Genomic DNA, 15,568 nt, shown 5'->3' with positions numbered 1-15,568 from the left:
CCTGGTTTAGCCTCTGGAGCGATGTCCCTCAGCGGAACAGACTTTTAAAAGTCCTGATTTTGTGCGCCGTTGCTCCGCCGCTTGCCGGGAGCCGGCCCCTCCCCCCGAGGTCTATCTTCCCGTCGCTTTGGATTCACTTCTCCGCCGGTCCTACCTTTCAGAAAGTGGTTGATTTTCTGTTTCCAGAATTGCTGTTCTTCTTCTCTTCGATCTGCCGATGGATTTTCAGGTGTTTGCAATCTTTAGATAAGCTATCTAGCTGATCACCTGCTAGCTGAAGCAGTCTCAGCTTGCTACTTCTCCGCCATCTTGACTCCTCCCCCCTATATTTACATTCATATATATTCATATTGTATTCATATATACATATACTTCTATTCATACATATTTCTCAATATATGTATATATATATACATATATATTACATCTTTTTTTTTTTAGATTTTATTTATTTGACAGAGACCACAAGTAGGCAGAGAGGCAGATGGGGGGTGGGGGAAGCAGACTCCCTGCTGAGCAAGAGAGCCTGATGTGGGGCTCGATCCCAGGACCCTGAGATCACAACCTGAGCTGAAGGCAGAGACTTAACCCATTGAGCCACCCAGGCACCCCTATACTACATCTTCTTTAGCCATGCATCTATGGATGGACAGTTGGGTTGCTTCTGTATCTTAGCTATCATAAATAATGTTGCAGTAAATATAGTGGTTCATAAAGTTTTTTTTTAATATTTTATTTATTTATTTGATAGAGAGAGATCACAAGCAGGCAGAGAGGCAGGCAGAGGGAGAGGGAGAAGTAGGATCCCTGCTGAGCAGAGAGCCTGACATGGGGCTCGATCCCAGGACCCTGGGATCATGACCTGAGCTGAAGGCAGAGGCTTAACCCACTGAGCCACCCAGGCGCCCCTCATGTGGCTTTTTAAATTAACGTGTTTTCCTCAAGTAAACACCCAAAAGTGGAATTACTGCATCATTTGGTACTTCTATTTTTAGTTTTTGGAGGAACCTCTATGTTGTTTTCCACAGTAGCTGCAGCAGTTTGCATTCCTACCAACAGAGCACAAATGTTTCCTTTCTGCACATCCTCACAGACACTTATTTTTTTGTCTTTTGATACCAGGCATTCTCACTGGTATATTATATTTTATTGTATTGTATTATATTATATTGTATTATAATCATACCATATCATATTACAAATAATATCATTATATCATTGACATACTATTATTATTAGTTATTATTAACTATAGCACAAGTTTAATTGAAGCTTTTTTTATAACAGGCAAGAAGTGAACATCAGAACAAATGATAATTCCATACCAAGTAAGAATTGAATCTTTAAAGTACAACATTATTTAGATTATATTTAAAATTATTTTAGGGACAAATGACTAGTATCTTCAATTCAATGTTATAAAACATAAAGCACACTGATTTTTTCTTAATATTTAAAAGAACCTATATTTAAAAAAGTAAAATAAAAGAGCCTATATTATATATAGGCTATATATTATGTGTAGCCTATATATTATATATATATATTATGTATAGCCTATATATTATGTGTATATGTGTATGTGTGTGGGAATGTGTGTGTGTTTAAAATATTTCTGACCTTGGTGTGGGTTTGTACTAGCTATTTTATTTTATTTTATTATTATTTTTTAAGATTTTATTTATTTATTTTACAGAGATCACAAGTAGTCAGAGAGGCAGGCAGTTTGACAAACAGAGATCACAAGTAGTCAGAGAAGCAGGCAGAGATGGAGGCAGAGAGGGAGGGGGAGGCAGGTGCCCTGCTGAGCAGAAGGCCTGATGCCGGGCTTGATCCCAGGACCCTGGGATCATGACCTGAGCTGAAGGCAGAGGATTCACCCACTGAGCCACCCAGGCATCCCCGTACTAGCTATTTTAAAGTAAATAGTTTATTCTTCCTCATTATAAAAACCAACCTTAATTGTGTAAGTTTTCCTTTTGTTTAAAATTCACAATTATAAAACCCAGAGTACAGAAAAAATAGTCAAAATGATGAAAGTGGACATTTCATTTTGTTGAACAGCTACAACTTAGGGAAAGTTCTCCTTATATATTGAGCTGATATCTGCCTGCACTGATACAACTCTAACCCACTGGACCTAAGAATAGGGAAATAAATAGAATAAATAGAATTCTCTAACACTGTGATTAAGAGCATGGACTCTGAGCCAAACTATAGGTCTTTGAATCTCAGCTCTTCCACTTTATGATTTTTGGCAAGCAATTTAACTTCTCTCAGTCCTTCACTTTTGTACATTTATAAAATGGAAACAATTATAAATTATATCTAATTCAAAGGGTTGTTTTGATAATTAAATGTGCTTAAAACAGTCTGACAAATAATTAGCAGTATATAATTGTTAGCCGTTTCAGCTATTCTGTTATTACTACACTGTTATTGCTACTACACTTTCATATAATAGTTCTTTAGATATTTGAATGTACTGCCTATGAATGTACTGATCATGAACTAAAATCAGGATTTAGGTTTGTAACCCTGAATTCTGTGGCTTGGATATCATTAAGGTCGAGCACTAAAATAAATTATTAGATTTAATCAATAAAGACTTTCCTGACTATTTTGTGTTCTGCATTGTGCAACTATAGGGACTATAGGAGACATATTGTCTGCAACATAACCAGAGTGATATAAAGATAAGCCAAACTAGAGAAGATGATGGAGATATTTGAAAGGAAATATCAAATCTTTCTCTATTTTCCATTCCTACCATTTGTATTATTTCAACCACTATGCTTTAAGTGAAAATTGTGAAAACTAGTTTAATCTAGAAAATAAGGTTAAACTTTAGTGCTAAATGGAGAAATCATCTTTTATTTTCCCTAATTGATATGCAAATAAACTATACAGTCCAGAGTGAAAAGCTATGCTTTAAGCTATAACTCATCTTAAACAATATATTTCTTCCTCAAGAATATTTCAGTGCTGATTAAAATCAATTAACTGTGAATTATTCATTGTCCTCACTCATTTTAGTCAATGAATCAAGTGGAAAATTATGGAATCAAGATTATTTTACTTTGACATTTCCCAAACCACTCCAGCCAGGTAGAAAAAGAAGATCAAGACCTTCAGGATCACAAATCTCAGTTCCTGTAAGTATTGAAAATGTCATTTTTAACTAAATCTAAGATTATATAATATACAAATATAAATTAAAATATGTAATTTGAATTTTATCTCTTTTTGGAAGCAATTTTTAAATTTATAATTACTGGTACAGATTACGTCTGTCTGTTTCAGATAAATTTTTATTTATTTCACCTTTACTTAATCCTCCTTTTCAAAGGCATTATAAAGTTAGCAGGCTATGTAAGCTACAGAACCTAATGCTGCTGCTAGTGGGATCTCTCAGGAAATATTTACTAGTTGCAAATACATCTAAACTGAATCTTAGAATATGAGCCAATGTTGATGAAGTTTCAGGGCCCCTCCATTTTCTTTATTCTGGCACTCAGGATACTAGATACTAGAACATTCAAGCTTTCTACCTCTTTTATAAAGTGCCATTATATTATTAATAAGGAAAAGAAAAAGCTAGCTTACAAAAAGAAGATGATGGAGATGTTTGAAAGGAAACGTCAAATCTTTCTCTTTTCCCATTCTTACTCTTCATATTATTTTAACTATTATAATTTAAGTGAAGTCTGATATCACCCATGGTAATATCAAAATGTGTTTCAAAAGCATCACCCAAAGCAGAATTACAGTCAATGCATTTATTCAGGTGCTGTTCATTACATCTGTAGTGGTCCAGATTTCCTGCTACTCTTCATTGTCCTCCTTTAATTATATATGACCATTTCATTGACTGGTGATGTCCCTACTAAATAGTTAAAGTACTATAAAAGATAAATGCAAAAAAAAAAAGATAAATGCAAAATTGGTGTATGTTTTCACTTTGAGAACCAGATTGAACCAGATTTGACAGATTTGGGATTGAGACTTTAAAAAATTACATTATTGCTACACAAATTAATAGGATCAGATATTTATTTAATTTGTGTCCTTGTTTGGGGAAATAGTTCATACCAGGGCTCTCACAGGCTTGATTTCATCAGAGATGTTGAAAGCAGGAGTAAAAATCAAGCTAAGGCTTGAAGCCTACTGTTATCACAAGCATTGTCATGACAGACTGCAAGGGAGTCAGCTTATTTCTGAGCTAACTTGGGGATCAAAGGTACCCAATATGTTTTAAAAGATCTCTCCCACTATCAATAGTAACCCACTATCAATGGTAAGGATGGGCCCTTAAATATCATGGATCACTGTGGGCTTGCTCCAATCTCTGTATAAGTCATTGAGAATATCCTAAGGTTTTAAGTCATTTGGTTTCTAACATGGAGTTATCTCACATATGCAACACACACAGAATGTTGCAACTTTTTTTTTCCATTTTAAGTAGATGGTTAATGAAAAACTAGACAATTTTCATGTTTCACTATTAACAAGATATAACTTATTTTAAAATGTTTATCATTATTCTAAATAATCTTTTCAGGGACATGACAAAAGAAAATTAGAGGAAGTTCAGAAGCCAGCTCATATAAGGATAAGGCATTCTTTAAAAAAAAATTTCCAAAGGCCATCTGTTTGCTTAACTGTCAGGAGACAGGCTCCATTCAGAAACCCTTATACTCTTAAAGCCCATTATGAAAATGGAGAACCTAAAAAGTCCAAAGATGACAAAAAAGGAAGAACTTTGCAGAGAAATTCCAAGAAAAACAAAGGCCCACAAGAAAAAACTACACAATCTAAAATGGTAAATGATGAGAAACCTAAAAGAGGAAATCGAGCAGCTAAAACTCCATCAAAATCATCATATAACAGTGAGCTATCTAAGGATTCAAAGTCCAAATTAGAAATAAATCCAGAATCCATTGATTTTAAGACAGTCTCAATGTATCAAAAAAAAGGTAAGAGAGATTCAAAGAATTCCAAAGAGACAGATAACAAATTCACATGTGCAAAGAAGGATTCTAAGGACTCAAAGAACAATTCTGATGCCAAAGCACATATTTGTTCAAACAGTAGTTCAAGTATGGGTTTCATACTGTATTTGGAGGAGTCTGATGCTGAATCCATGAAGTGTGATATGTGGTTAAAGAATGACTCTCAGAATAATTCAAAGAAGACTTCAAAGAAGGACACAAAAAAGGATGCAAAGAAAAGCTCTGATGCTGAATCTGTAGACTCAATGGATGCAAAGAAAGGTTCAAAGAAGGCTAAGAAAGATTCAAAGAAAAGTGACAAGAAAAAGAAGGATGCAGTGTCTACTGATGCTGAAAGTGATTCTGAATTGGAGACAAAGAATTGGAAGAAAGATGAAAAGAAGGATAAGAAAGATTCAAAAAAAGAGGACAAGAAAAAGGATGCCAAGAAGGATGTAGTGTCTACTGATGCTGATTCTGAATCTGAATGGTATTCAAAAAAAGGTAAAAAAGATGAAAAAAAGGAAAAGAGAAATTCAAAGAAAGACAACAAAAATAAGTTTGCAATGAAGTCTGAGGAGTCCACTGAAACTGAATCTGACTGGGATAAATATCTGAAGGATAAATATGATTCAAAGAAGACTAAGAAAGACTCAAAGAAAGATTCCCAAAAACAGGATGCAAAGAAGGTCATAGAGTCTACTGATGCAGAATCTGATGAATTTTCCAGGAAACATTCAAAGAAGCCCGAGACATTGAAAAGTTCAGATGCTGAATCTGAAGAGTCAGTGTATAAACTTGGGGCTAAAAAGAGACTTGCTAACGAATCAGATGCTGCATCTACAGATTCAAAGAAGGAAAAATTGGAACTAAAGAGAGAATCCAAAATGTCATTCAAAAAGACTACATTCAAAGAAAAAGGGAAAAAAACAGGTCCAGGTAGAGTCCCTCCATCAAGAGAAAGACCACCACTACCTCCTTGTGAGCCTTTGCTACCATCACCCAAGATCAAACGTCTCTGTCAGAGCAAGATGCCTGCTGCTCCTCTAAAACCAAGATATGCTCCTTTGGTATGTTTGCTGTGTTTTATTTTAGAAAAAAATGGACTAAAATGAAAAATATTTTAAAGGGTTGAATTTATATTTTCCTTAAGAGTAGTTCACTTTTACTGGAATATTTACAAGTTAAGGACTAATGGATAAGAAAGAATACTTCAAAAGGACTCAAAAGAGTTGGAAAATAAATGTCAAAAAGTTAAGAATATTTAGACTGTAACAGAGAACTGGCTTGCATCTAAGAAAACATTTAAAATTATTTGTAAAGAGGATACAATTACAAGAGTGGTTACATGTTCTTAAGAAGGAATAAAAAATTAAAATTGGTTAAAACTTCTATAGGGGCAGATTTTAATGAGATAGACATTTCCTAAGCAGTTGATAAATATAGTAAAAACTCAACCAAAAGCCAGACACAGCACAGTAAAAACATAACATGCATGGATTCAAATATGCAAATCAAATAATTTAATCTGTATCTGAATTAAATTTATTTATGTCATCATTCTTACTGATAATCAGGGAAATAAATTAACTTGCCAAGGATAACTAGATCCCTTTAGTCTCTTTCAGGTTAATTTGCTCTCTTTGGGAGTAAATGCTCTGTAAATTTAGTTTCTTTTCTTTTCTCCAGATCTTTTCTTTATCCCCCTTCTTCCAAATCTGGCTCTAAGGGGAATAAGTAGACATCTCAGTTTGAATGTAGGGTCTCCTGTTCCCCATGTTCTCCACCCTTGCAGGCTCTCTCTGACCTTGAGAAATAATTAATTTGCATGGTTTCTGGGTCCTCTGCTTTCACAGTGTTTATTGTCAATTCTCAGCATGACAGGACTGATGCCCAATGTTCTGCTAAATTCAGAGCTTCCATAGATACTGCTGAGTCTTAACCTTGAGCTTCTTGTGTAAATTAAATTCCTCCCTTCCTCCAATTCCTCCCTGTTCTCCTATGTTTGTTTTCTCTCAAGGGGCTTCTACTACCTCTTCTAGTCTCATGAAGATCTCTCTTTACCTTTTATTCCAAGTTTTTTCTATCCTTGGTTTATAATAAAAGTTTATGTATATATCTCCATTTTTTCTCTTCATATATTTTCCTGTTTTTATTTAGATACCTTTTTTTTTTCACTTCTGTCAGAAAGTCTGGACTTTAAGTCTGTTTTTCTCCAAGCAGACTCAAAAAGTCAGTTTTGAAGACTCAAAGCTGATTAATGACTTCTTTGTTAAATGCTAAGTTTTACAGGCTGAATCAATGGGTGAGTGACCATTAGGGCAACAATATTTACAAGAAATGAGAATGTATTGGTGGATAAATTTTAAGGCAAATGAAAAGAAAGACCTGCATGTAGCTGGGTCCTTTTCCCTGAGAAGTGTTTATGAAAAATAAGTAAAATACAAGAAAACAAGTTGGGGACACAGATTGATTTTAATTGTAAAAGAAAACATTTTACGGTTTGTTATGGGCTTGTATACATCCAGATTAAGTCTCTTTAATTAGCTTCCATAAGCATAGCTACCATCTCTATCATTTTCCATCTCTATCACTTTACTGAAAGTGCTTTTTTCAAGATTTACCAAATACCTTCTCATAACTGCATCCATTGATTTCTCCTCTCTCATCTCATTCTACAATCCAACATCATTTAAAATAACCTCTCTCTCTTTCTAAAAATATGTACTTTACTTGATTTCTAGGACTCTACTAGCCTGTTTCCTTCCTACTTACTGGTAGTTTTTGTCACCTTTATTTTATCCTCCTCTTCTTTTAAAAAAAGATTTTATTTTATTTTTTTTTTTGGTGTTTTATTTTATTTTATTTTTTTTTTAAATTTTTAATTTTTGATAAACATATATTTTTATCCCCAGGGGTACAGGTCTGTGAATCGCCAGGTTTACACACTTCACAGCACTCACCAAATCACATACCCAGATTATCCTCCTCTTCTTCATGTTTGACTTTGTTCCTGACCTTTTCTATCTATAGCCCTCTCTTTGTAAATCCATCTAATCCAATGGCTTTAAATATCATCTATGTTTTGCCTATGGTCTTTCCATTGAAATACAAGTTCTTATATTAACCAACTACTTGAAATTTTCATTGTGAATTCTATTAGGCATCTCAAAATTAACATAACAACTCTCAACCCATTCCAAAATCTATATCTCCCCAGTCTTTTCTATCTTAGTAAATAGTGTTACCATCCACCCACTTGATCTTTTAAAACCTGGATATCATCTGTGATTCCATTCATTTCCTCATCCCCTACATATGATCAGTCAGTAAAACTTCTCTACCTTATGTCCAAAATATATCCTGTATCAGTCCAGGTCTCTGCATCTTAACTACTACTACTTAAATAGTTTCAATCAGTATCTTTCCTGAAATACTGTAAGAGTGCCTAAATAGTCTTGCTATCTCTATTCTCTCCTGCTTCAAACACTCCAGTAGTTTCCCATTACATTCAGAATAAAGCTCAAACTTCCTACCTTGGTTTTCAATGCCAACATTACTTAGGCCCTACCTATTTCCACTCTTATTCTGTATTTTTTCATATTTCTTATATAATTTAGCCAAACTAGCATGAATTTTTGTTTGTTTGTTTTTTGTCTTTTTGTTTCTCATATGCACCAAGATTGATTGATTGATATTTTTGCCAAAGCATTATGCTGTTTCCTCTGCTTGGAATGTTCCTCTGCATTATGGATGACTAAACATTCTCATCATTCACTATTTTGGCTAAATGTTATCTCTTCATAGAAGCCTTCCCTGATTACCATATCCTATGTTATCTCCTTCCCCAATGAGTGTCCTGTCAGTCTCCTAACCCTGAACCCTATTTATCTATCTTCATATATAGCATCTTTATCTAAAACTACATATTTATTCATTTATTTATTAATTATATTCACAGTGAGAATTTAAGCTGCAAATAGGCAATGAGCCTTATTTGTTTTTTTCATTCCTGTATTGACAGTTCCAAAAACAGCACATGGAATATACTTGGTTGGTTATGAATATGGTCTCTTTAAAGAGCTGCAAGTCATATGACACTAATGGACTTTCTGACATCTGTTTTTCCAAGCAGTTCTACTCCCACAAAATGAACAAAAACAAAGCATATTAAAAGGGAGTTATGAGCCACAAAAGGGAACAATGCATTCTAAGTGGAAGTCTCAAAAAGATACATATTTTTTTCAGTTCTGTCTGGGGAATTTATGAGCAAACTGTGTTAATGGATCTTAGGTCTCTTTTAGTAAGTAAGGGCTTAAAGAACCATAGTCTTACCCTTCTTGAATCTTAATGATTCTTATAACAGAATCATAAGGCTAATACCATGTTTCAGGGTCACCTCTGTTTATACTCCTGGATTAAAAGAATTCACTTTTGAAATTATGTTAGTAAATCATGCCATGATTCAGAACCTTGAATTTAAAAAAAATATATAAGTATAATTAATACACAGGGTTATATTACTTCCAGATATACAATATGACTTAAAAATTCTATATATTTCTCATTAATCATCAAGATAAGTGTACTCTTAATCCCCCTCACTTATTTCACCCATCCCCCCACTTCCTCTCTGAAAACTACCAGCTTATTCTCTATATTTAAGGGTCTGTTTTGTCGATTTTTTTGTTTCTTTTTTAAATTCCACATACGAGTGAAACATACAGTATTTGTGTTTCTCTGATTGACTTATTTCATTTAACATTATGTGCTCTAGATCCATCCTTGTTGTTACAAATGGGAAGAATTCATTTCTTTTTTATGGCTGAATACTATTCCATTGTACAAATATACCAGCTCTTTTTTATTCATTCTTCAATCAAAGGACACTTGGGATGATACCATATCTTCAATAATGTAAACAATGCTGCAGTAAACATTGAGGTACATATATCCCTTAAATTAGTGTTTTTTCCTTGGTGGATTATGGTAATTATATTTTTAATTTTTTGAGAAATATCACTATTGTTTTCCATGGCAGATGCAACAATTCACATTCCTACACACAGAGCACAAGGATTCCTTTTTCTCCATATCATCACTTCACCATTTTTTATTTCTTATCTTTTTTATTTTAGCCATTCTGACAGGCATGCAATTATATCTCACTATTGATTTGCATTTCCCCTATGATTAGTGATGTTGAGCATGGTTATATGTTTCTTTTTACCATCTATAAGTTGTGCTTGGAAAATGTCTGTGTATGTCTTCTGCCCATTTTTAATTGCATTTTTTATGTTGAGTTGTATAAGTTGTTTACATATTTTGCATATTAATGCTTTTTCAGATATAAGATTTGAAATATCTTCCTTCATTTGGCAGGGTATATTTTTTGTTGATGTTTCCCTTCATTGTGTAAAAGTTTTGCATTTTCCTATAGTACCAGTAATTTATTTCTTTTAATTTTTTTATTATGTTATGTTAGTCACCATAGAGTATATCATTAGTTTTTGATGTAGTGCTCCATGTTTCATTGTTTGCATATGATACCCAGTGCTCCATGCAATATATACCCTCTTTAATACCTATCACTGGGCTAGCCCAGCCCCCCATAGCCCCTCCCCTCTTCCTGGAGTCCATAGTCTCTTATGATTCCTCTACCCCTCTGATTCCCCCACCCTTCATTTTTCCCTTCTTTCTCCTAATGTCCTCCATGCTATTCCTTATGTTCCACAAATCGGTGAAACCATAAGATAATTGTATTTCTCTGCTTGACTTCTTTCACTTAACCTAATATACTCCAGTTCAATCCTTGTGACACAAATTGTGGGTATTCATCCTTTCTGATGACTAAGTAACAGTCCATTGTATATATGGACCACATCTTCTTTATCCATTCATCTGTTGAAGAGCATATTGACTCCATCCACAGTTTGGCTATTGTGGATACTGGAGCTATGAACACTTGGGTGCATGTGCCCCTTCTTTTAACTATATCTGTATCATTGGGGTAAATATTCAGTAGTCTAATTGCTGGGTCATGGGGTAGCTCTATTTTTAATTATTTGAGGAACCTCCACATTGTTTTCCCAAGCGGCTGAACCAATTTTCATCCCCACCAACAGTGTAAGAAGGTTTCCCTTTCTCCACAACCTCTCCAACATGTATTTTTTCTTGCCTTTTTCATTGTTGTAATTCTAACTGGTGTAAGGTGATATCTCAATATGGTTTTGATTTTAATTTCCCTGATGGCTAATGATGTCGAATATTTTTTCATGTGTCTGTTAGCCATTTGTATGTCTTCTTTGGAGAAGTATCTGGTCATGTCTTCTGCCCATTTTTTTACCCAATTATTTGTTTTTGGGGAGTTGAGTTTGAGAAGTTCTTTACAGATCTTGGATACCAGCCCTTTATCTGTAATGTCATTTGCAAATATCTTCTCTCTTTTCATGGTTACCTCTTTGCTTTGTTGACTGTTTCCTTTGCTGTGCAGAAGCTTTTGACATGTTTGATGTCCCAAAAGCTAATTTTTGCTTCTATTGTCCTTGACCTTTGGAGGCATGTCTTGAAAGTAGTTATCTTGGCTAATTAATGTCGAAGAGGTTACTGCCTATGCTCTCCTCTAGGATTTTGACAGATTCCTGTCTCATGCTGAGGTCTTTCATCTATTTACACTTTATCTTTGTGTATGGTACAAAGAAATGGTCCATTTTCATTCTTCCATATGTAGCTGTCCAATTTTCCCAGCACTATTTATTGAAGAGACTGTCTTTTTTTCAATTGGATATTTTTTTCCTGATTTGTCGATGATTAATGACCATAAAGTTGAGGGTCCATTTGTGGAGTCTCTATTCTGTTCCATTGGTCTATGTTTTTGTTTTTTGCCAATACCATGCTGTCATGGTGATCACAGCTTTATAATACAGCTTGAATTCAGGCAATGTGATGCCCCCAACTCTGTTATTCCTTTTCATCATTCCCTTGGCAATTCAAGGTCTTTTCTGGTTCCATACAAATTTTATAATTTTTTTCTTCCAGCTCTTTGAAAAATGCCAATGGTATTTTAATAGGGATGACAGTGAAAGTGCAAATTGCTCTGGGCAAGAAAGACATTTTCACAATGTTTATTCTTCCAATCCATGAGCATATAATGTTTTTCCATCTCTTTGTGACTTCCGCAATTTCTTTCATATGTGTTCTGTAGTTTCTAGAGTATAGCTCCTTTACCTCTTTAGTTAGGTTTATTCCTAAGCGTCTTGTGGTTTTTGTTGCTGTTGTGAATGGATTCAAATCTCTAATTTCCCTTTCTATATTTTCATTGTAAATGTATAAGAAAGCAACTGATTTCTGTGCATTGATTTTGTATCATGCCACATGGCTAAGTTGTTGCATGAGTTCTAGTAATTTGAGGGTGGAGTTTCTTGGATTTTCCACATGAAGTATCATGTCATCTGTGAAGAGAAGAAGTGTTTGACTTCTTCTTTGCAAATTTGGATTCCTTTTATTTCTTTTTGTTGTCTGATTGTCAATGATAAGACTTCTAGCACTGTGTTAAACAGTAGTGGTGAGAGTGAGCATTACTGTCATGTTCATGATCTTAAGAAAAATGCTCTTGGCTTTTCCCCATCGATAATGATATTCACTGTGAACTTTTCATAGATGGTTTTTATGATATTGAGGAATGTTCCCTGTCAGATTTTTGTGGGAAAACCTGCTGTAAAACTTATTTGCCTTCTTTTGTAGGATAGGGATTTCTTTTCCCTTGCTGCTTTCAGGATTCTTCCCTCATCTCTATATTTCCAAAGCTTTACTACAATATATCTTTGTGTTTTGGCATTCTTTTTGTTGAATTTAATGGGAGTTCTCTGTGCCTTCTGGATTTGGATGTCTGTTTCCTTCCCAAGAATAAGGAAATTTTCAGCTGTTATTTCCTTTAATAAAACCACTGCCTCCTTTCCCCTCTCTTCTTCTAAGTCTCCTACAATACAAATGTTACTTTATGGTGTTGCTGAGTTCCCTGAGTCTATCTTCTTTTTTTTAATTTTTTTAAATTTTTTTTATAAACATATAGTGAATTATTAGCCCCAGGGGTACAGATCTGTGAATCACCACATTTGCACACTCCACAGAGCACTCACCATAGCACATACCCTCCCCAATGTTCATAACCCCACTACCATCTCCCTACACCCTTCTCCCCATCCCCCCTCAGTTTGTTTTGTGACATTAAGAGTCTTTTTTGGTTTGTCATCCTCCCGATCCCATCTTGTTTCATTTATTCTCCTACCACCTTAAACCTCCCCCCACTGATCTCCATTTCCTCATATGAGGGAGATCATATGATAGTTGTCTTTCTCCAATTGACTTATTTTGCTAAGCATAATACCCTCTAGTTCCATCCAAATTGTTGCAAATGGCATGATTTCATTTCTTTTGATGACTGCATAGTATTCCATTGTGTGTGTGTGTCTGTGTGTGTGTGTGTGTGTGTGTGTCTGTGTGTATACCACTTCTTCTTTATCCATTCATCTATTGATGGCCATCTAAGTTCTTTCCATAATTTGACTATTGTGGACAGTGCTCTATAAACATTCAGGTGCACGTGCCCCTTCGGATCACTGTGTTTGTATCTTTAGGGTAAATACCCAGTAGTGCAATTGCTGGGTCATAAGATAGCTCTATTTTCACCTTTTTGAGGAAACTCCATGCTGTTTTCCAGAGTGGTTGCACCAGTTTGCATTCTCACCAACAGCGTAGGAGGGTTCCCCTTTCTCCGCACCCTCACCAGCATCTGTCATTTCCTGACTAGTTAATTTTAGCCATTCTGACTGGTGTGAGGCGGTATCTCATTGTGGTTTTGATTTGTATTTCCCTGATGCCGAGTGATGTGGTGCATTTTCTCATGTGTCTGTTGGCCATCTGGATGTCTTCTTTGCGGAAATGTCTGATCATGTCCTCTGCCCATTTCTTGATTGGGTTATTTGTTCTTTGGGTGTTGAGCTTGCTAAGTTCTTTATAGATTTTGGATACTAGCCCTTTATCTGATATATCATTTGCAAATATCTTCTCCCATTCTGTCAGTTGTCTTTTGGTTTTGTTAACTGTTTCCTTTGCTGTGCAAAAGCTTTTGATCTTCATGAAATCCCAATAGTTCATTTTTGCCCTTGCTTCCCTTGCCTTTGGCATTGTTCCCAAGAAGACGTTGCTGTGGCTGAGGTCAAAGAGGTTGCTGCCTGTGTTCTCCTCAAGGATTTTGATGGATTCCTTTCTCACACTGAGGTTCTTCATCCATTTGGAGTCTATTTTCATATTTGGTGTAAGGGAATGGTCCAATTTCACTTTTCTGCATGTGGCCATCCAATTTTCCCAACACCATTTGTTGAAGAGGCTGTCTTTTTTTCATTCGACATTCTTTCCTGTTTTGTTGAAGATTAGTTGACCATAGAGTTGAGGGTCTATTTCTGGGCTTTCTATCCTGTTCCATTGATCTATGTGTCTGCTTTTTTGCCAGTACCATACTGTCTTGATGATGACAGCTTTGTAATAGATCGTGAAGTCCGGAATTGTGATGCCACCAACTTTGGCTTTCTTTTTCAATATCCCTTTGGCTATTCGAGGTCTTTTCTGGTTCCATATAAATTTTAGGATTATTTGTTCCATTTCTTTGAAAAAAATGGATGGGATTTTGATAGGGATTGCATTAAATGTATAGATAGCTTTAGGTAGCATAGACATTTTCACAATATTTATTCTTCCAATCCATGAGCATGGAACATTTTTCCATTTCTTTGTGTCTTCCTCAGTTTCTTTCATGAGTACATTATACTTTTCTGAGTATAGATTCTTTCCCTCTTTGGTTAGGTTTATTCCTAGGTATCTTATGGTTTTGGGTGCAATTGTAATTGGGATTGACTCCTTAATTGCTCTTTCTTCTGTCTTGCTGTTGGTGTAAAAAAATGCAACTGATTTGTATGCATTGATTTTATATCCTGACACTTTACTGAATTTCTGTACAAGTATTTACTGTATTCCGGTAAAAGTTCTAGCAGATTTGGAGTGGAGTCTTTTGTGTTTTCTACTTACAGTATCATATCATCTGCGAAGAGTGATAGTTTGACTTCTTCTTTGCTGATTTGGATGCCTTTAATTTCTTTTTGTTGTCTGATTGCTGAGGCTAGGACTTCTGATGCTATGTTGAATACCAGTGGTGATAATAGACTTCCCTGCCGTGTTCCTGACCTTAGTGGAAAAGCTCTGTTTTTCTCCATTGAGAACAATATTTGCAGTGGGTTTTTCATAGATGGCTTTGATAATATTGAGGTATGTGCCCTGTATCCCTACACTTTGCAGAGTATTTATCAGGAAGGGATGCTGTAATTCATAAAATACTTTTTCAGCATCTATTGAGAGTATCATATGGTTCTTTTTCTTTCTTTTATTAATGTATTGTATCACATTGATTGATTTGCGGATGTTGAACCAAGCTTGCAGCCCTGGAATAAATCCCATTTGGTTGTAGTGAATAATCCTTTTAATGTACTGTTGAATCCTATTGGCTAGTATTTTGGTGAGAATTA

General features: G+C 35.0%; 1 protein-coding gene across 1 annotated transcript in view; it reads left to right on the top strand.

The window, feature by feature from the left end:
* CYLC1 (cylicin 1) overlaps positions 1-9,165 on the top strand; it is a 59,018-nt gene extending 49,853 nt beyond the window's left edge. Inside the window, exons 3-6 of the mRNA XM_059385219.1 lie at positions 1,288-1,328; positions 3,037-3,155; positions 4,562-6,061; positions 9,016-9,165. Coding sequence (XP_059241202.1) covers positions 1,288-1,328; positions 3,037-3,155; positions 4,562-6,061; positions 9,016-9,165 — 1,810 coding nt within the window. The remainder of the gene's footprint in view (positions 1-1,287; positions 1,329-3,036; positions 3,156-4,561; positions 6,062-9,015) is intronic.
* Positions 9,166-15,568: the final 6,403 nt, after the last annotated feature.

The sequence above is a fragment of the Mustela nigripes genome, chromosome X (genome assembly GCF_022355385.1).
Source record: "Mustela nigripes isolate SB6536 chromosome X, MUSNIG.SB6536, whole genome shotgun sequence".
In the NCBI taxonomy this organism is placed as follows: Eukaryota; Metazoa; Chordata; class Mammalia; order Carnivora; family Mustelidae; genus Mustela; species Mustela nigripes.
This window is presented reverse-complemented; position numbering and strand designations above follow the sequence as displayed.